This window comes from Chelon labrosus (assembly GCF_963514085.1).
Source record: "Chelon labrosus genome assembly, chromosome: 3".
NCBI lineage: Eukaryota > Metazoa > Chordata > Actinopteri > Mugiliformes > Mugilidae > Chelon > Chelon labrosus.
Window position 1 is genome coordinate 26,418,306 of NC_140339.1, and position 23,012 is coordinate 26,441,317.

The 23,012-nt window shown below is 41.6% G+C and overlaps 1 protein-coding gene across 1 annotated transcript in view; it reads right to left on the reverse strand.

Moving 5' to 3' along the window:
* Positions 1 to 1,396: 1,396 nt before the first annotated feature.
* galnt18b (UDP-N-acetyl-alpha-D-galactosamine:polypeptide N-acetylgalactosaminyltransferase 18b) overlaps positions 1,397 to 23,012 on the reverse strand; it is a 75,408-nt gene continuing 53,792 nt past the window's right edge. The window contains exons 7-11 of the mRNA XM_084540832.1: positions 16,995 to 17,180; positions 13,514 to 13,651; positions 9,422 to 9,517; positions 5,917 to 6,081; positions 1,397 to 2,843 (exon numbers count right to left, since the gene is read on the reverse strand). Of these exons, the coding sequence (XP_084396958.1) occupies positions 2,697 to 2,843; positions 5,917 to 6,081; positions 9,422 to 9,517; positions 13,514 to 13,651; positions 16,995 to 17,180 (732 nt within the window). The 3' untranslated portion in view covers positions 1,397 to 2,696. The remainder of the gene's footprint in view (positions 2,844 to 5,916; positions 6,082 to 9,421; positions 9,518 to 13,513; positions 13,652 to 16,994; positions 17,181 to 23,012) is intronic.

Here is a 23,012-nt window from a genome sequence, read left to right on the forward strand (position 1 = left end):
CCGAAGTACATTTTTTGTAAGTGTACAGTAATCTTATACTATAATTAATTTCTTTGCTGTATAGTTGCCTTATTTCACTATGCATGTGCCATCTTACATTGCAACAATGTTAACTATTAATCATTTTATGAGTGCAGAAACGTAAAAAGGAGTTCTCTCCAAAATGCAGGGTTGCCACCTCCTTATTCCTTATTTTTATTTTTTATTTTGTTCAGTTTAAGGACAGCATGCGCTTACATTAATCCTTCCAAAGAAAAAAAGAAAAGATGGGCGCATCAGATTTAGAAGAAGCTAATTTCCATCTGTAGTCCTACATAAAACATAAAATAGACACCACATAAAAACAAAATGCTTACAAGACAAGATAACCTTACGTACACACTCAGCCTAGAGCTAAACAGTGAGTACAGTGAGTCCTTTGTGCATACATATTTCTCCTGCTATGGATTATTGTATTGATATCATATTTCAATTTGGCTTACTTACCCAAATTTAAATATGGCTATTTTATATTAAGTAACTAGACTGTAATCTTCATGTTATGATAACACCACAGTCAAATGTGTCAACTTTATGTTTATATCAGAATTTTAAGGCCCACTGACGCGAATCTCTGCACTCAGCGAAGCAACGCAAGAAGTATGGAATCTGTTTAACAGGGACAAACACAAAGCTGTTGGCAATCAAGGACTGATATTTTTTTCCTGGACACATTTTCGCCCTGAAATCTATTCTTTTTACTCAACCGTAAACATCACACTTCCCACAAACAATGTACAAATAACACATTGTGGACTTTGGGTTTATGTTGTTATTTTCCGCTACAGGCCTATACGAGACAAAATAAGACTTCTAGTTAAAGCCAAATTACCTTTTCGTGAGAGGAATACGGTTTTCCTGACAGCTGCTCCAGAAAGGAAGGAGATGCACATAATAAAAGTCAGTGTTCAATTCCCTTAGCAAGACAAATAACTATAATTTTGCAAATGCTAGATCTCAAAGGGAACGTATGACTGCGGCTTCATCAAAATTAGGCCAGCACTCTGAGATATTGCATGTGACTCATGCTCAGTCAGAGACAGCTCCATCACCGTGGGATACAATTGGATGTATCTTTTTTCCCTCCAGATTTCGAGGAATTTCATTTTCAGCAGTGTACTTTGTGGCAACCTAAGATGATATGTTAAATCAACATGGGTGAAAAATGTTTGTATGGTAATAGAATGTGAAGCAAATGTGCATTTGTAGTTTTTCCACCTACAGACGAAAGTGACATTTGGACGGTGCACCAGCAGTAATCAAAAGAAGAGGTCGGCATGGGAGAAATGTTTTCTGTTATTTCATTCAAAAAAATATGAGCATGCAGAAGCGCTCTTATTGCATCTATAATGTGTTGGGAGGGAGGTCCTTTTGATGAAAGTGGGTTTCCATGTATATTTAATGCCATGGTTTTCCGAGCTCTGCTTGAATGTGGATGGTAATGAGCACTGGCATGTTGAAAACAGGCTGCGCCACTCGTCTCCTCCCCAGGTACACATAATAGTCAGAGCAGAAAGCTGCCCCGTTTCTTAGCTTTTGGCCCTGCATTTGTCCTTACAAACTGAGAACGTTGCTTCCATGTCACTGTACTTTGTAAAGGGTGTGTGAGTCAGAGGTGTGGTTGTAAAAGGTCTCATTTAAAGGCCAAACCCTGAGTGCCCCTTAAAGCTCAACAAACAGCAGTTGCAGTATAACTAAGAACAAATAAGGAAATATCTTCAGTAATTTTACAACATGTGCAAAATAACAAGATGATGAGCTTTTCTCAGGTGCAACGTGCAAAATGTAGTTCTTTGTCCACCCTTATATATCAGTCTTGTGCGGGAACCTCGGGAGTAAAGAAGTAAAAAGCCACAACAACAATTAATGCCAGTTATAACATACTGACTCCAAGACACACATTTTAGTGAATAGCAAAAATCTGTAATGAGTGTTACTGCCCCACTTCTGGCTTCTAACTAGCTTTGTTTCATTCTGTGCAACTTGCAGCATTTTTGTGTTTGGTTGTGTTATCTGAACTTGCAGCGCATTTATATGCTGCATATGTGTTTTCAAACTGGTGGACACTACACACACGAAACCACATGGATTATAAAAAAATCTGATAAAAAAGGCACTTGAACTCAGCAGTTTACATCAGTAATTTTACTTTTGCATATTACAAATGTTCAAAATATTTACATTTAGAAAATATCATTTTATGATTTATTTCAACATTTCACTATCATACAGTTGAGTCGCATAACAAACCTACAAACCTGAGACACCAAAATAAAATTATTACAGCAGGGACAGTTTCTTGGTGTTTGCTACACAGTAGCAAATATGAACAAAGTACAAAACCATATTGGACCCATTACATCTTTAAAGTCAACAAAATTCTGACTGTACTGTATTTACCACAAAATATACTAAATATACTACATTGTCAAATTAGTAAAATATCCGCCAACTATGGCTGATCCTGTAGGCAAAATGAAATGTTTAACATTTACGATGTGATGTCGACCGCTCATCGGAGGACATCGTGGCTCCAACTGAACTCTTGCTTCTTATCCTGTCACATGCGCAGACACTTGCATAAATATGTGCACACCACAGAAACTATTCCATTCAGTCTGGTTGCTTTTCCCTCCAGTGTTTCGTTCAGTAGTCGATCATAGGGAGCTGCTAAACAACACATTTGTGATGAACCATTTCTGTCCAGTACATTTCTGCAGAGCCAGTTGGTAGCCAAACTCGTTGTCGCTACTCACTACAAGCTCTAGGCATCGCTTTGATTTCCTGTTCTGAATGGATCCTCCCTGAAAAGATAAAAGGCAGTCAGGTTAAAATTGTGCCGCGCTCCAGAAGAACAATTTATATTGTTCCTCACACTGCTGTGAATGGAAATGGATGTGAGCTGCTGAAGTGCCGTAAGCTGGGTGTTTTGGCTGACTCTCACTACTATTCTCATCGGGCCAACCAGATAGTATCAACATGGTTTAAAGGCAAAAACAACATTGCAATTGCCAGCACTGTGATTAGCTTTCTTGCTGGCGAGACAGGAAGGAGTATGAGAAAATACACCAGATGAGAAGACTGATTCAAAAAAGGAAAACAAGACACAAACACAACAACACAGCTTGGAGACCGTTGAGGTAGAGGGGAAATTGAAACAAAGGCATGACAGACACCTCATATTAAGTTTCAGACTACATTAGTGTTTAAAATCAATTAGTTTTATAGACAAGGACTCCCGTGATTTATGTGAAGATGAGCAATATGGAGGCTGGGGAAAAGCACAACCTTTATTGCAAAATGAAATAAGGTCCAACGATTTATAAACTTTCATATCACAGCAGTTACCCAAGTCTGAACAGAATGAACACATCAGCTGAGTAAAAATACAGCTGCTTGGCCTCATGAAATGAGGCAGGATTTTCTCATTACAGTATCAGGTCTGACAAAGGGCAAGTGACTGAAGAGGAGGCCTTCAGCCGTCAATACAGTGTAGAGAGAGCTGTGAGAGCTCGTTTCGAATATATGGGAGGAATGAAGGGGGGTGTGGGAGGAAAAAGACCCAAGGATTGGACAAGGCTGTCCAGACCAGTGTGCCAAATGATCCTTTCTATATTTCCACAAAAGTTCAGCCTGTCTGTGAGGTCCAAAAAGCATTTTATAGATAACAGATTGGCGGTGATGGCTGGAAGTGGCCATTTATGGGTCATTATGTGGGGATGGTCTGAGCCAGCCAATGGTGCAGTATGTGGTTCAGTCAAGGCATTAAACCAAAAGCTATTAGCTGTATAGACCCAGAACAGTTTCAGATCCTGATTGCATTGAATCCCCATTCATGACACGCCAACATTTTGTCCAAGAGTGGATAGCAGATGAATAGTTTTTAACATTTTATAACTGTCTGCAAGGTCAACAGTTAACTTTCAGGCATTATGACACCTGAAACCTGCACCCTTTTTAACCCAGTTCAAGATGATATATAACTATATTCACTGAATCTTTGGTTCCAGCTTGTGTCAGAGTGCAAAAAAACACTGTAGCCATCTGCAGATCAAGTTAATGCTTAAGGTTTAGATTCAGTAATGTTGTTCAGTCTGACCAGCTCTTTTATTAATAACTACTAATCAAAGAGGTAACATGTAATAATGTTATGCTACAAAATAAGTCAAATACAGATAACTACACCGCTAACAGGCTAGGTGCTGCAGAATCCTAAAAGCTGCAACACTGATGGTTTCATTTAGAGCCAACACTTTCAAATTGTGAGATTTGATGGGGAGAGGGGACAGACTACTATGTAAGGTGACCAGAGAGACATGCAACACGTTTCCACATCTTAACGTTATTGCAGTTTGATTTGGCTCTGTTACTAACACTGTTAGTGTTTAGAGTGAGACTCATTGAACTTTAAAACCCTCCTTATATTTTTACATACAGCATTACTTTTATGAGAACCGTATACAGTATTTTATGTGGACATTATTTTCTCTTTAAATCCAAATTCCCAAAAAGAGATGGTTTCATTTATTCAATATTAAAGCGATCCAGTGACAGTGTAATCACTGGCTAAAAAACATATTCTATCCATATACAGTATATCCAGAGTTACTAAGAGTACTTAACATGTGTTATATATAAATGTATTTATTTATACAGCTGTATTTTAATCCTTGATTACAGCTATTTTTTCTGTCTTTTCTACAGATGCATGACTATTTTTAATCTCGAAGCTCTGATTGGCTGAAACAGACATCAGTAAGTGCAACACAAGATCTATTTGAATCGCTGAACAAATTGAAGATGTGGGCGGTAATTCGCAAATCTGGAACGAGGCAAAAGTAAAACACAGAAACAATCCATGCAAATCTGTAACATTAAGTGTTAAAAGTAGCCGGCCAAGTTATCTACATAAAACTCCTTCTTAAAAAAAGCCTCCAAGATTTCACCACGTATACAGTATGTAAACCTACATCATGTGGGAAGGCTGTTATTTGATTAAGGTCGCTATAGCTTGAACTGCATGTGCTGAGCTAAATACTGAATAATAAACATTTGTTAGAGAGGAATAAAAAAGGAACAACCCACATGTAGCCACAAATCATACAAGAAAACCAAACTATACAGGCCCACTCACTGAATATCTTTACAGCCAAGCATGTGATTATTTCACAAACCAAGTCTCATGAAAAGGACATTTCATTTGAAGGGGATTAAAAATATCTTGTAGGTGCCCAGGTTTGGTTCAGAATAGTAAGGTATTTGTTTTACAATAAAACCAACGTTCTCTCGCCTATTTGTAGAGGGCTTCATTTCTCAAAGTTTCCATGGCTGCATCAAAGCGATCTATTTCTGTTTGAGCTTGACACATTGCAAACATATGCAGCCAAAACTGTGTCAATAATTGATGTCACATTTTAGAGACATTACATGCTCCAGTCTCGTCCCCATCCCACTTACTAAATTATGTAAAAGTTAACTGAAATAACCACTTTAAGATCACTGCAAAGATAAATGAGCATGTACCATCTTTTCACACTTTGTGCTTATTGCACTGCAAAACCACATAGACAAACACACACACACATATATATATATACCCTCATCTTTTTCTTTCTCACTCCACTATATACAAAATGATTATATTGGATCATTTTATTTAGCGTCTTTGCAAACAGTTAAGTTGTAACGTCAGATGAATGGTCAGAGAAATGTCTTCCATTCAGATGTAGTCAACATTCCCCATTTAGTTGCGGAATTGGAAGGAACTCAAACTCAACAACAAAATAGTTTTAACTGAAGCGAGACCAGAAGCCTGAACGCTAACCTTGTGTTCTCTGGCTGTGCTATATGCGGGTTGTATGTGATTGGAGTTATCACCTGAGTGAAGAGCCAGTGTAGTTTCATGCGTTTGGCTGTGGCATAGCTGCACTCAATGAGGCGTGGCCTGCTGTTCACATCCACCAGGCACTTGTTGTCGTCGTCGTCAACGGTGGGACTGAGGAGCCCGATGTGGAGTTGCTGGGTACTGGTGTAGTACACATTCTGAAAGAAACACCACATCCTTCACTGAACAAACTGAGCGGGGCTGCCATGTACGTTGACACTGCTGAGGATGACACTTAGGTACATAATAACCCTTCTAGATCTGGATACAGCCATGCAGAGACACTGAACTATTCAGAAAGGTAGGCTTGCTCTTGGGTTGTCTTTGAGTATAAAGACATCGAGGAGGTTGCTTTACATTTGCTAAATATGCATATTTATCATTTTTAAATCTTAAATCAGGTATGGGGAGAAAACTCAAATAATTGTGCTCTCTCTGGTGGAAACTGCTTTTTTCAAGGTCGACTATTTTCTGATATTAAGCTGACAGAAACCTGTATGCCATTTGCAGTAATAACGGAAAATAGGCAGGTTATATATTCACTGGCACAAAGCCGACTTTAGTTTAGTGTAGTGCACAAGGAGTGATAAACAAGAAGTCGTAAAAAGCACAATAATGTTCTTTATACTGTGTAATGAAGGTGTGAAACTGCTTATGTGCGCATCTCGCAAGGACGTAGAGCAATTAACTAAACTTCAGTGAAGTACTTGATTGACTGCACCGTTGTTACTTTACTACTCCACTACAAGTTAATGTTGTACTCCGTTTTTAACAACTATAATGACTTCTTTACAGTCTTTACACAAAATAGAAGATTTGTAAAATTTTAAACTACACATGCAGCAAATGGCCAAGCTTGCTGTCTTTTGATAATGTAAAAATGTAAATGTTTTTTATGAGGAAATAACTTTTATTTTTTTGAGATCACTGGAAAGTGAGTGCCCCAGCTTCCTCCCACAACCCAAAGAAATGCTCCATAGGTTAATTGGTGATTCTAAATTGGCTGCAGGTATGAGTGTGAATGGTTGTCTGTCTCTCTGTGTTAGCCCTGAGACAGACTGGCGACCTGTCCAGGGTGTACCCCGCCTCTCGCCCAACGACAGCTGGGATAGACTCCAGCCACCCTGCGACCCTCCAGAGGACAAGCGGTTATAGAAAATGAATCAATGAATGAATGAATGGAAAATGAGAGTCTGGTTCATTTGGTCACAGCTGCCTTCAATGTCGCTGTTGACAGTCAGGGAGGATCCTTAAGTGAGCAGTAAGTCAAGGCATACGTGTGTGTTGTTTGTTAGGCTGTGATCACATCATGGACAATATCTTTAATTAACAGCCAATGAGGAGACGTTGACGAACTGAGTTTTCATGAGAAAATAATGAAATTGAGATAAAGGTCAGGGTTATATATAAATGGATTATATAAAAAAGGAAAAACAGCCGTTACCATCTTCCTTATAAACAAGTGGCTCCCATTTGGTTTGATGACCCCTTATCAAAAGACAATGTTTGGGCGTGGCTCCCTTAAAAAAGATAAAATCATCCAATATGTAACAAAAAAAAGCAAATATTAGAGAAAACCCCAAAGCAATGAATATTAAATTAATATTTTTTTCTTCTTCCCTCTCCCACTAATCATCTCAGGACAGCACAGATTTATTTGGTGACCCAGCGGAGGGGCACACAGTCTACATAAGCAGGACTTCAGTATTTAACTATGTCTAGAAAATAGTGAAAACTAGACTCCACGTGTCCACTTAGAACGGCTGTAACAGTAAAAGGCTACTTACATATTGATGCATCTAACAGTGTTTGCTGCAGAACGAGCGGATACAAAATGATGAGGCTTTACCTGAGCAGAATTTGTATCCTGCATTTTTTTACAGATATTTTTACCAAAGTAAAGAATCTGAGTACTTCTTCCACCACTTGCAGACTAAAACAAATGAATGAATAAAAACAAAACTCTGAGCAGAAAACATTAATTAGTTCACACAAACCAAATGTCAAAGAGCTGCAAAAAGAGGACAGGGAAGTGAGATCAGATTAAAACTGCGTATCGAGAAAACAGTTACACAGGAACTCTGTTGGTAGAACCAGGGCAAAGATTGCAGTGTCAAAGCACCCCCAAAATGTCTTCTTTCACAGAAGAAAGAGAACCACATTTAGCTTGCTTTGCTGTTTTTAATACTGTTATCCTTCTATTACTCTAATCTTATGTGTCTGATAATTCCCAAACTGCCTCCTTCACACCAGAAGTTAAATACTCTGATGAGTGTGATTTTTTTTTGTCAGTGCTGCTCTTTTTGGAGCGGGGCAGGCTGCCAGGCCGCATGAGGCGGCGGAATCTATTGTTCCCGTGCTTAAGTCGGTATGTTTTATTACTGCTTGAATTTAAGAGCGGCGCTGTATGTTTGCTGACAACATGCTCTTGTGAAGTCAGTCAAGTGTTGGATTGTAAGCTGAGTAATGCTCATCCGTTTGTGTGTGGCTTTGTGTACAGTACTGCCTTTGCCACAGCGCGTCAGATACAAAGTCTAGCTCCCCCGCAGCAACATCAATGAAAAGTAGTTTACAATGACACATTTTGACTGACTACAGCAGTCATTTGCTACAGTGTATGAATCTGTATCATTATAGAGGAAACCCAGATTTCTTGCAGAGGAGATCCCTAATCTTATTAGGAATGCTGGTACAGTTTTATCAACTCATAAAGGACTGCAAACGTTGAAAATGCAGAAGTTGGAAAATCAGTTGCCATTTGTACAGTAAGTACGGTACAGAGTAAATGTCAGCACAGGTGAAACGTGTCCAGTAGTTTCATTTGAATTGAGTGGATAATGGTAGATCAAGCCACACTCTATAAGACAAGTCACAGCAAGGTTCAACATTCTCTGAAAACAATCTCCTCACACGTAATGGGATGGTCGGATCGATATCTCCTGGATGGGGCTGGTGAAAGTAGATGATAATCACACTCCACTAACATTTGAAGACATTTAACAGTCCTTGTTACTTGGCCTGAGATATATCCTGAACAAGTAGTCCAGAGATTTAAGGGAACTAAGGATTGAAAACTGATAATAAAAAACCCACACACATTTAAGTCACTGGGGTCTTTTAGGCTGTGTCTGAATCTGGTTTTGCTCTTTTTCAAGAAAGTAAACCATCCAGGAGACAAAGTCAAACATTCAGATAGAATAGGACTACACTATGTTTTGTTATACATGGAATTTTATTTGGATTCAGCTTGAACATGTTACCCCTAAATTAAGGTGAATGAAAAATAGAGAGGAATTTAATACATATTTGAAAACGTCAAAGATTTCAGTTTGAAAGGGCAAAACAGAAAACCTTATCCAGTATTATGAGGTAAAGGTACCAAAAAAAACGGAGGAAAAGTGGGTTATTTTTCTTTAGAATGAAAATTTTATTGAGTCAGAAAAACCCAAAGAGTATAGAGGTGATATATCAAACTGGGTGTTCTCTGAGTGCTCTTACCTGTGGTGTCATTCCGTGACAGAGATACAGGATGGGGACGTTGTCATTGTCCGGGCCCTGGTCCAGACACAGATCGTTCTTCAGAGAGTTTTTCAACTAACAGACAAAGAAAAACACCTATAGTTACCGATGGATGAATACAGAAAGAAACTCAAGATTAAAATTATTTTCTGGATGCATGGTAACTATCATGAGTGTTTACCCTGACATTGGCTAGGTACAACAAGCTGAGATTTTGATTTGAAAATGTATGATATCAGTGAATGTTCCTAATTAGGTGAGGTGCAGACTAGTATGAGCTCCGGTTCAAGTCCATCACAAAATGTTTTAGCATACCATATGAAAATAAAGGGAGGGACAGTTTCTGCTGGATATTTGCTGTCAACAACAAAATCCACTAGCAATTCACTTTCTTACACTATCTATAACAGTTTCATTTTACAGTGCAGTTGCTGCAACAAAACCTAACCTGTTCTTTCCAGAAAGAAGTTAAATATGCACCCAGGACATGCCCTAAAACTACATAGAGGTGTCACGTTCACTCCTCACTCCATGAAAGACGTGTATGGTCACATGCCATATCAATGGGGTGCATATTCTATAAGGAAAAAACCCATGCCACTACCATGATGAAGGCAAGATAAATGGAAATTCTAATACAGCTTGGAGTGCTGGGGAGTAGAGCCACCTGTTTTAATTTGATGACTAATGGTAACAGATAATTCTTGATCGTGTGTTGTGTCCAGTTTGCAGATAAAATCTATTGCCAGAAGACAGGGAGTGTGAAGAAGCTACAAACCACCTGCTCTCTTCAACTCTGCAGTGCACGATTTCTTTCACAAGGGGAGAACTCATTATCCAGAAAGTATGTACTGATTCCTCCAGTTCCTGCTTTTGTTGTAACAAATGTATCCAAAAAGTGTGTGTGTGAGTTGGAACAGAAATTACAAACCATAAAAGTGAACAGGGAAACATGTTTTTATGTCACAGTAACCGTCTAATACTGGCATCAACATAGATAGATAGATAGATAGATAGATAGATAGTTAGTTAGATAGATAGATAGATAGATAGATAGATAGATAGACTACTTTATTAATCCCTTCGGAAGGTTCCCACAGGCAAATTGTCAAAAAACACGACACATTCACTGGGATTAAAAGGATATAAAAAGCATAATTACAAAAAATACTGAATAAGCGAAACCTTAGTGGGCTGAAACATCTAAAACCTGTATCTGAATTCTCATACTCATTTTTGCTTTATAAAAATGTAAATCAGGAGTGCTACGCTTCGTGAACCTGACTCAGTCTTTGAGGCCTGCAGAGTTTTTCATGCGTGTCATGACAAAGGTCTGCCTGATTGCAAGACACAAACTGCATCGTAGGGAGCTCCGGGGATAGTGGTTTGTGTGAGGAGTGAATTAGGCAAAGATGTGAGATCAGAAAGACACAGCGAGGGATGATTTCAGCTCCCCATTGGCTCCAGAGATGTCTGCTTCCATCTGATAATCAGCATGTCCACAGGAAGTGTGTGGTCCCGTCAACAGCTCAGGTCTAAACATTTCTACTGTAACATGGTAAACATGCAACGCTAAGTGACACCTGTGGGACAATGGGTCACCGTGAAACTGAATTTAGAGCATCTTTAGCGTCTGTAACTCTTATGTATTTCTGAATTAAATATGTGTGGAACAGACTTACAAAAGGGATTTAAATCAAATCCTTCAGATTTAATTGGACTGCTCTAACGTGTGCATGGCTTAGCCAATACAAAGCGATATGGAGTGAGGACAGTTGGCATCCACCCACACCTTCTTCACCCACACTTATAGATCAGGAGGAAAAATAAATTACACCTCAAAGATACTCTCTGGAAATGTGAGTTTGCCAGAAAAAAAAAAAAAAAAAACGTTTTTAGCCTGCTCACAGCATGGCTTTAGGGGTCTGTCAGTCAGTTTACTACTCTGGTCCAGACTATAACACGAGGTTCAAACAGGAGGCAGAAGTACTATAATATGCCAAGTCTGGTGCAATCAACAGCTTGGCTGTTCACACCAGATGCGTTTTTTGGACATGTAGCTGCGTCCACTTTTAGAGCACCTGTCATCTTTAACAGATTATTGAGTTGAGCAGCCCAACTGGTTAACATGAGCTCCTGTGTGGACCCAGTGTAATGCGGTAGTTTTATATACTGTATGTTTTAAATCCATCACATAATCGTATCATGGAAGGATCTGATCAGTCCCAAATTTGCTCTGCAGCAAGTTAACAACTCAAGACACAAGACACAGCCAGAGACATAAACAAATGTGACGCCCTGAAGTTTTGAAGATAAAGTCACATTATATCATATACTTTTGGGGTTTGACCAGTCACAGTAATGACAATTTTACTTTGTAACTCTGTGTTCAGTGCTAATTAGCATATGTTAGTATCTTAACATGTCGTCGTTGCACATCAGCATGTTGTTATTTTGAACATGGTTGCATGCTAGTATTAGCATTTAGCTAGAAGTGCTGATGTCCCAATTTACAGCCTCACCGAGCTGCTAGCCTGGATGCAGGCTCTTAGTGTCGTGGTATTGATTTTTGAACATTTTCTGTAATACTTTTTAGTTTTTTTTGTGTTTCCTGTTTCTGTTTTGAAAGTTTATTCCTTGGCGTTTTGTCTCTTGCTTTACTTCCTGTGTTTTCCCTCTGCTGATTATCTGATTGGTTTATCCTTGTGGGCTCCACCCTCATTATTTTCACCTGTGTCTGGTCAACCCCTCAGCCCATCTGTATAGTCCGGCCTTTCCCTTTGGCCTTTGTCAAGTCTCTGTTGAGGTACCTGTTTGTTCAAGTTATGTTCAGCTCCTCATGGTTCCTGGTTTCCTGAGTTTTGTCTTGCCTTTTTTATTTTATATATTTTTTTTTTGATTACCCATTTTTTCTTTTTTACATGAATTGTTAATTTTATGTTAAACAAAAAATATTTTCATCCAGTCCATCATTCTTTTTTGTGCATGTACGTCATTACTACACATCACGACCTCCTCTTGCTCCTGTTGTAATCTGCCAAGTTCAGTATTTTAATCTGCTTTGTTTGGAGAGCCAAGCGAAATGACATATGATTAAATTAATCATGTATACATCCCCAAGATTAATATAAGATATAATAAATAAATACATAAAGTTTTACAGAATAATGAAAAGAGGATCACTGAAACGCAGATGTTTTTTGTTTAGCATTTAGCAGATGTCAAACTGAATACTTGCATATATTTTTCATATATTTTTATTTCACTGTGTTGCTGTATGGCATGGTATTTTCTTGCTCTGTCTTTTTTTTCAATTGTGTTAAACAAGGATGACAGTCTGCTGCATATAATGAACCCTCGAACCACCACAAATGACTAGCCCATGAAATGCATGTCACAAATATACAATAATGGGGTCGACTAACTTGGAAAAATTAATGTAATGAGGCCTGTCTATTTCCTCATTATACCCATCTGCCAGTTTGTACAAGACAAAAAATATCCATACGACGCAGAAAGCAGAGCTGTAAAACAGCGCTCTGTTTGTCACTGTGTATTAGGGTGCATCACACTGATGGGAGGTGGGAGGACCGTGGAAATAAAGCAGTTTGAGAACAACTAGGAATAGGAAAATAGAAACACTTGCCAGCATGCCCTGTTGGCTGTTTTTTCTGGCTTCTCTTACTACTAAAAATCTGCTGCAAAGCCCTCTAGTGGAATCTATTACATGTATATGTAATATGTGAGAGATAATCCTATATGTAAATTCAACTAATCTTTATATTTGTGTATCTATGTAACTACATTCAGTCATTTAATGTAGTTACATAGCCCATTTAACCCCATTTAAAGCAATTAAACTAACCCAAACAACCTAAAATGACTGAACTTCTTAAGAGTAAAGAAGAGAAAACCTCATCTCTGTGGACTGTTTGTGTCCCTGACTGCAGCCATCTGGATCCCAAAACAAAGGATTAAAATGATTTGCTCAGGCATGATTTGGTTTAGTCCTGCTCTGGCTTTTGCAGACACTGAGTTGAATTTGGGATGAAGAGGGAGGTAGCAGCTTACTACTCCATATGCGATGGTGTCGCTGTACATCCTCATCTCAGGGTAGATGTTGACCAGGTACCAGCGGAAAGTTTTACACTGCAGCCTCTTCCTCAGGGCCTTCCTCTCGGAGATATCGCCAATATCAATCCCTGAGTCCTACGTCACACACAGAGATGCACAAGCAGTTTTGATTTAAAAATAAATAAATAAATCCTTCCGTCCAGCTGCCACATCAGACTGCAGCACACTGAGTCAGTCTCATGTTAGCAATGATGGAAAATAACAAGTACAATTGCTCATGTACTTACATGCAGTTTTAAGGTACATTTTCTCTGTGTTCTCATTTTCATTCATCACATTGTATGTCGTTGCTCGTTTTTCATCTCACAACCTCTGAACTACTCTTACTGTAATTCTGCTTCTACTTATGCATGTTTTTTTAAGTCCAGTGTGTTACTGGTACCTTTAGGACCTGAATAATAATAAGGTGGATAAATCCTTTGCCTTCTGTTGGACACCGTGGGATCTTATTTAAAAAAAATATGTGTGGTAATAAGTGGCAAAAGACAAATAATATATTTTTACTGCTTTTGTTGCATTGTGCCATGCATTACATCACCCAGTTTTTTTAAGGTTAGGGGAGTTGCAGTTTGCCATAATAAATAACAGACCTTTTGGGTATGTAGTCTTTCTAATTACATATTTTCACAAGCTTATACTTCAACATGACAAACTGCAACTTTATTATCTTGCAAAATCCATCTTTTAAGTTACTGACAGGGCACAATCCAAGTGGGATCAAAGAATTATTTATCTCTCGCCATTGATTGCCATACATAATATGCAGTATATATAGGGCCGGGACTTTATCTCTCTATGCTTCTTCCACCGCTGCATGTCACCATCTGCCGCATGTCATCCACAGATTCTAATCTAACGTCACTGATGCCATACTTTATTACCTTTAATAAGCTGAAGTGGGCGCAAATGTTGCTGATGTGGCTCTCTGGAGCTCAAAAACATCAAAAAGCGAACTCGACGGCTGCAAACTTAAAATGAACACTGTTGATTTTTACACCCTCAGAGGTAAATTAACACTGATGATTTTGCTGTGCACTTAATTCACAGGGCTAAAGCTGGGGCTAAATTTCATGCTTCTTGAGTACAGACTCTGTTAAACGCCTCATTATTGACTGAATGAATTGCCTGCAGATGTTCATCTATTCAAAGCATGGATTTACATATTCAAACAGATTATCCAGGGCAAGAAAAAAGAGTCAGCGAACAAACATTTGACTTACCCTTTGGGGGATGCTACATTTACCATAAGATGACATGGTTACATTATTTTTATTGACTGAATGCAGTTCAACATCAAAGAAAAATCTGTATCTTCTGAAAATCCTAAAATATAACACTAATGCCGCTGCAAACAAACAAAAACAAAAGACAGCCTGTAGTGCATTTTGTATCACCTAAATTCAGTGTGATTCTGCAAACTTCATGAGCAAAAGAGTTGTTGACACTGCAGATGTCTTAGCATCTCAAACAACACAATTTAGGCCTTAAAACAAATATTCAAAGGACAAAATCTGCTTTTTTGCTCAACAATTAAAAGCTACATTAAATAAATTCTGTACATCTTCTGTTTTTGTCTTTAATTTTAACACGTCAGCTGTAATCCACTTAGTTTCCTTAATCAATCTTTTAAAATGTTATTGTCAGCTTTTACGAAGAATCTTCAGATGGTTAACGTCTCAATTTGGACCCTTTTGTTGAGTCATATTAAGCATTTATTTATTCAGTGACACGTATTTAATTCAGGCCGTTCTGTAAGTGACAAGAAAATCATTTCATTTGAGCCTTCAGAAGGTGTCGGGGGCCTCGTTCAGCTAAACATCGGCGATGGGAGGAGAGCGCCTGATAACAGATGACACTCAGTCCAGTAACATTTGGATTAGGTGGCTGCAGAATGGACTGTGTCTGCAGCCCCTGAAGATTTATGGTGGCATTGTCTGATATTATCTGTATTCATATTTCTCGGTATTATTTTTTCGCATAGAACTTGCACTACTGTACGAATGCTGCTTTTTGATTGGAACACCAAAGCGAAACAATAAATCAAGCTTTGAAAACCTCCGACTGAAGCTCTTAGTGTTGTGCTGTTTCTATAAGAGGTGGGACAAATAATGAGTATTGCAGCATTCTGTGAGGTGATATGTTATCTTTACAGTGACTCCTGCAGTATGGCATACTATAGCGAGAAAATCTGTCTGCTCACATCTGCAATGTCAATGCTTCTGCTATTTGTAGCCTTTAGCCAGTTTACAGCTGACATCTGACATTTGAAAGTAGGGTACATTTACAAGATTGCATACAGCATATGGTTTGACATACACTGTTTCATCTCAGCTGTCTGCAAAGCTGTAAAATGATGCATTTGAAATTATGCTGACAGCTAGCTAAGGTTGTATACTGGAACCAATGACGAATAAAACTGATGTTGTGCAGTTATGTCTGTAAATTAAATTAAACAGATCAATCAAAAGGAAAAGTGTGAGTACACCCCCATGCATTAACCACATCTCAAAATCCATGGCAATATAGAAGTCTGTGGTATCACCTTGGCAACCTCCAAAGCGAGCTCTACATCCTTAACCAAAAAATGCTCTGGATTCCTGAATTTGTCAAATAGTGTAAAAGACCTTCAAAATTTCATCACAGGACCTGCAGGTAGCTGTTGGTGTCAAAGCGCATGTGCTTACTGTCAGAAAGAAACAGCACAAATCTGACCGGCATGATACCAGGAAAAAGTTTCTGTCCAAAGTGAAGATCGACAGAAAAGTAAACCTTGACAATTAACATACAGACAAAGATCAGAGCTTTTGCAAAAACGTGTCCTGGACAGACGGATCAATGATGGAGTTGTTTGCCCACAGTAAGAGTAAATCAATAAGATAAGGTGAGGTTGTTGAAGAAGAACTAGAAATTGTCCTTTCAACAGGTTAATGGTTCTAAACACAATAACAAATCCACCAAGGACTGACTCAAAGTGAAGAAACGGATGGTTATGGAATGGTCTGGTCAAAGCCGAGATTAGAGTCCCATTAAAATGTTGTGAGGGGACTTAAAGCGTGCATTAGATGCAAGAAAACCTACATTAATATTGAAACTAAAGACATTTTGTTGGAACGTCAGCAATCCAATGTCAGAGACTGTAATTATACACAGGATTATCTCTTTACTAGCTTCTGAGGCCTATCCCCTCCCCACAAAAAAAATATTACGTCTATTGATATTTTTGTTGGCTAAATGATAAGAATAATCACATTTTTCTTTTGGTGTTGTTCAAGTAGTATATCACATTTGTCTCTAGGAACTATGTCAAAGATGAACACATGTATGCCTGTCTCAGTACCTCAAAAATTCAAAAAAAAATTGCCATGGGATGTGTTATTTTTTTCACAAAACTGTAAGTAACAACAGCATGACTTCTCACCTCTATCGGTATATTCCAAGCCATGTAGACGTGGCTTTTAAACTCATCCATCCAAACTTCTGCAGCTCTGAGGGCATTTCGTCGCACGTGAGACGTGAGATCCTCAGTGTACGGTTTATGAGCCCGCTCTATGTGGGCGATGCGAGCGCAAGGCAGGACCTCAACGCTGCCCCCACACTGCCACACCTGGTTTTAAACATTGCAAAGACAAGAGAAAACAGTCATTTATCTGCCATAGCCTAGAAAAGAGTCTGCGGTTTCAAAGGGTTCATTGAGAAAACTAATCATTTGTAGCCTTGCAGGAATTAAAAGTCACATAGTACTAACATATTGCGTTTATGACTTGAAACCAAAGCTGTTCCCAAGGCTACACAGATGCTTTCAGAGCCTTGCACCTGGTGCTCATGCAAGCTAAGATGCCTTATAAAGAGCAGGGGAAAATAACATCTCCCACTTTTATCATTTTTATCAAGTGCAATTATAGTGCCACAGAGTGCCACCCCACACACACACTTTTTAGTCATTGTTTCTGTTCTGACACGAGCATGAAACTTAAAAACAACATTTCTCAGGGGTGAGAGAAATTTGAAGATACAGACAAAGTAGCATTGCCATGATGACACCATATCTAATGCTGCTTAAAGCACATGTTGACTGGCAAGCAGAGGCCCCTCTTTGCCTTCACCATGTGAAGAAGAGTCCCTATGGTGGAAAATGTGAATAGCCCCAGTGCCCAGGAGGAACAGCCTGACTCCTTGACGACTAAAAGCCAGTGGCACTACCTCCTCGCATAATGAAGACCTCTGGGACGCTCAGGACCCTGCCGCAGAATCTCCACAAACTTTTCCCAGTTGTGATACTTCCATCCAACATTTGGTGAGGGGGTAACATTAACAGATATTTTAGATAAAAGTTACATTCTGTTAAAAATAAATATTCATGTACATGAAATGATTTCTCTTCTGAAGAACTTTCCTCCAAGTATTTCTAATCAACATGTAATCAAGCATTAATAGTGTTGGTTATTGTTTTTATTTAAATTTGCATTCTTTCTTTGATTAACAGCTCAATCAAAACCATGAGTTATCAGCATTTCAATTTATTCATTCAATTTAGTCATCTTTTTGATGAACATCAATACATGAAAAAGGATATGGATTTCTGTGTTAGAAAAAAAATACTTTGAAACAAAAGATATGAAAATTAAAACTTGGAGGGAAACGAATTAAAAAATAAATGGGGCCCGACAATGCTGCTGATTAGTATCTGAAGGATATGAATAGCCTCTCAAAGCAATTCAAAGACACCAGAGAAGCAATGAAGATGTGCTCTTCTACTAAAATGCCCCATTTAAGTGGGGGTCATCAAAGGAGATGTCACTTCCAGAGCATGTGGAGGATGCTCTGAAATCCTTTAAATGTGCTGAGCTTAACATTAGCACAGGACACCCGATGCTTTAATGTGAATAAGGTTGAAATCATCACACTGCGAGCACCAAAATAGCACAGCTGACATCCTTCCTGTCCTTTCTATCAGAAAACCAAAGACACAGAGAAGTATGTGGTCCAAATGAGCATCAGGGACAAAATGATTGCTGTGATTGGAAAACTAATGATAGGACACTGTGGAGACATTAAACTGACACTGTCAAGAGCAAAAACTGCTTCCTCTTTCTTTTTAGTAACTGTTTACTTCGCTCTCCAAAGTACACTGTTCCAGTCTGGGCTTAGGAGCCTAGGCCACAGACCAGTCAAGTAGCACTCCTGTTGGTTTGGTGCTATTTTACTGCTCATACACAAGTGCAGCCACAAGGATTGAGTTAAGGCTGCTCCACTACCTCCTGCTCCTATCAACCTAGTTTTCAGGTTTGGTCAAGGATTTACTCATAGGCAGCAGCAGACAAGGCTGGATATTACCCCCTCCATGTGTTGCTAATTGTGAGGTAAATTACCCATAATGACACACTGTAGAAATCTATACAAGTCTCTCCACTGCACAAGGACTAAGGCTAGTATTCCTCTTATCCAAGGAGTAAACAAAAGTCACAGCAGCTCTTGTATCTGGAAATTCTAACACTGTTCCCTCTTTTGTGGAGCATAGCTAAATTCTAATATCTTTCAGGTATTCTTACAATCTGTTAGGGAAAATCAAATGGTCTTACCATTTGAAATGGTCTTACCAAAAGGTAGTTAAAACAAAATATTGGTTCAAACTGTCAGTCACAAACAGTATGCTAATTTGTCCAAACTTATAATGTTTACATGTTGAAGTGCAAATATAAGCATATAGTGTTCACCATTTTGGTTTAGCTTGACTTAGTTCTTAAGTAGCACATAACACACAGTTCAGCAGAGACTCATGGGAGTGACATTAGGAGTCTTTGTAGGGTTTCTCAAGGTGCTCCGGACTGAGTCAACATTTATTAGCTACTTACAGCAAAGTCTTAATATATATCTCCCATTCACTGTTTGAGCCTTCAATTTTCAGCCATTAATGGGTTGTTACAGAACGTTAGGTTACGTTGTAACCTTGGTTCTCTGAGTGAAGAGACTATCTCTCCACTCCGTTACATATTCCATATGTACGGGGAATGACCTCCCCTGCATGTCAGGGTACGTGGATACTTCTTTAAGACACACCGGCTCGCCCGGTCACGCCCCCAGGTTTACCCTATAAAGCACCTGTGCTGGCGTGAAATCAGTGATAGTTTGATCGACACTGGTCTCCGAGCGGCCCTAAGAGCTGGAGAGATAGTCTCTTCACTCAGAGAACCAAGGTTACAACGTAACCTAACGTTCTCTTTCGTCTCGAGACTATCTCTCCACTCCGTTACATATTCCATATGTACGGGGAACTCTTTAAGACACCCCGTGAGGAGACGGTGCAGCCCAAAGTGCAACAAACGAACTATTTACAAGTGTACACTATTTACATACCACCCAGGTCAAGGCCCGCAAGGCGCAAGGCCAAGCCTGAGAGGCAGAGGGCTGCTCAGGTCGGTCTGCAAGACGCAGGATCGACCCAAGAACACAGGAAAAGGCCCCACAAGACGTAAAGGCCAGTTACTGTGAAAGGGGGTGACCACTCAGACCAACCGACTCGGTCGAGGGTCAACAGGTGATGGGGAAAGGAGGCACAGCCCCCTAACAAGTCTCACCCAGCACCCTGTCCCCAAAGGAAGGGGTGGCTGCGATGTTTAGGCGGTAAAACCTTGAAAAGGTGGACTGAGATGACCATGCGGCCGCGGCACATATGGTGGCCAGAGAAGCTCCTCACCACAAGGCCCACGAGGTGGCCACACCCCGAGTTGAGTGTGCCCGAACCCGGGGTGGGACAGGCATACCAGAAAGTGCGTATGCCTGCTGAACCATGTCCACGACCCAGTGGGACAGCCTCTGTTTTGACAGGGGTCTCCCCAAACGACTGGTGTCGAAACAGATGAAGAGCTGGTCAGTCTTCCTGACAGCCTTAGTGCGCCGTATATACTCTTTCAAGGCCCTAACCGGACACAGCACAGACTGGCGTTGCCCAGTCGTCCCACCTCCGCCAGAAGGGAGCGCTCGTAGTTCTACCAACTGAGATAAGTGAAACTCAGGCAGGAAAGCTGGGTTGGGGTGGAGGACCACGCTTGACCATCTGGTGAGAACCTGCAGCAGTCACTGTGGACCGACAGTGCCTGGAGCTCACTCACCCTCCTGGCGGAGGTTATGGCCAGCAAAAATACAGTTTTAAGGGAAAGCCACGTCACCTCAGAACCCCCAAGGGGCACGAAGGGAGGGCCCCTAAGCGCATCGAGAACCTCGTCCAGATCCCATGGAGGGACTGCAGGTCTAGACCTGCAAACCGTCAGCCGCCGTGCGCCTTTTAAGGAACCTTGAAATCAAGGAGCAGCTGGCCTCACTCAGGGCGTGTTCACCGTCATGCACTGCCTTGATCGCCGCCACCATACCTCGGAGGGTAACGGCAGACTTTCCTGCATCCAGCTGGCCCTGCAAGAACAGCAGGATGTCCTTGGCCATGGCTGAATAGGGGTCCACCTGGTGGGCCCCACACCAAGTGGAAAACACCCCCCAGCGATATGAGTAGGCCATCCTAGTAGATGGTGCCCTTACTTCCTGTATAGTCCTCACCACTGGCGCTGGCAAACCTAAATCCAGGAGCCTGTCCCTCTCAGGGGCCAGGCCACCAGTCTGAGCCCCGCTGGGAAGGGGTGGAACAGGGTTCCATTTGCCTGAGACAGCAGGTCCCTGCGCTGTGGGAGTTCCCACGGCATGCCGTCAAAGAGTTGAGGAATCGCAGAGAATCATGGCATGTGGGGCCAAAACAGAGCCACCAGAATCAGCCTCCCCCCTTCCATCCGCAGCCTTCGGAGAAGAGGCTGGAGAAGGGAGAAGGGGGGGAAAGGCGTAGAGCAGCCTCTGGGGCCATGGGTGAGCCAGAGCCTCCCACCCCAGAGGAGGATTGTCGTTCCTCAGGGAGAAGACAATGTGTTGACTCCCTGGAGGCGAACAGGTCGACCTCTGCCCTGCCGAGGTGACCCCAGATCCAGGAGAATGGAGGCTCCACCCGCAGGTGGTGGAGCCTCCACTCTCCTGGACACGGGCCCCCTCTCGACATGATGTCCGCGGCCGTGTTCAATGACGCCGGCACGTGTACTGCTCTGAGCAAGCAGAAGAGGGGGTGGGCCCATTTCAGCAGCCTGGTTGCCAGCTTGCACAAGATGGGGGAGTCCAGGCCCCCCTGTTTGTTGATGTAGGCGGCAGCCACCGTGCTGTCGGTCCTGACAATGACATGGTGGTCTCTCAGTCTCGGCAGGAACTGGTGAAGTGCAAGAAAGACGGCTCTCCGCTGACCCCCCAGCCCTCATGGACGGCGCCCCAGCCTGCCAAGTATGCATCAGTGGAGATCACTTGGCGATAGACCATCGGTCCCAGAGTACTCCCTTTCTGTATGTTGTCCGAAACTCTCCACCAGTGAAGGGCTGTCTGAAGTCTCCGGGAGACCACCACCTCGGGGTGGTGGGAGCTCTGTGGTTCAGCAAGGACCGTTGGACAGGTCTCATGTGCAGTAGGGCCAGAGGGACTACTTGCACCATTGCCGCCATCAAGTCCATGAGGCGAAGGCAGAGCCCCCAGCTGACCCGAGAATGCAGCTGGAAGAGTCTGAGGCAGGCCCTGAAGGCTTGTCGCCTCTTCTGTGACAGCACGATGGTTACAATCCTGGAGTCCAGGACTGTGCCCAGAAACAATGTCACCTGGGCAGGCTGGAGTCTGCTCTTCTTGTAATTGAGGTGTAGCCCCAAGCCCTGAACGTGCTCCAGGAGCAGGGCCATGTGACTGTGGCATTGCTCCTCTGAGACTGCAGGTAATTTAGGAGCCTCAGTCCTCTGTGCTTTAGTGGTGCAAGGACCGCGTCCATGCATCGAGTAAATGTACGGGGGCCAGGGAATGCCAAAAGGCAAGACCTGAAATTCGAAGATCCTGCCCTCGAAGCCGAGCCTCAGGAAACGTGAGTGCCCCTTCCAGATGGGAATCTGGAAGTATGCATCCTTGAGGTCGATGGTGGCAAACCAATCTCCCGTAGTGATGGACTGCCTCACCCTGGGGACTGTCAGCATCCTGCATCCCAGGGGGCGAAGAAACTTGTTGAGCCCCCTAAGGTCCAGAATAGGACGAAGCCCCCCGTCCGTTTTGGGTACCAAAAAAAATAGCGGGAGAAAAACCCAGCCTGGTGATCTCCCTGGTCCACCTGCCTTATGGCCTTCTACCCCAGAAGGGAGGACACCTCGGCCCGCAGACTTCTGCTTGCCGAGAGTCGCTCACCGTGGTGAAAGTGGCCAGTCTTGTCACACGGGGTTGGCGAAGAAACTGCAGACGGTAGCCCTGTGTCATAGTGGATACAACCCATGGGTCCGCCCCCAAGCCCAGCCACGCTGCCCTGAAACTGGCCGACAGGGGAGGCATGCTGACTGGGCTTCGGGACTAGTCAGGAGGGGGGAGGCTGCCTGGAAGACCCCCG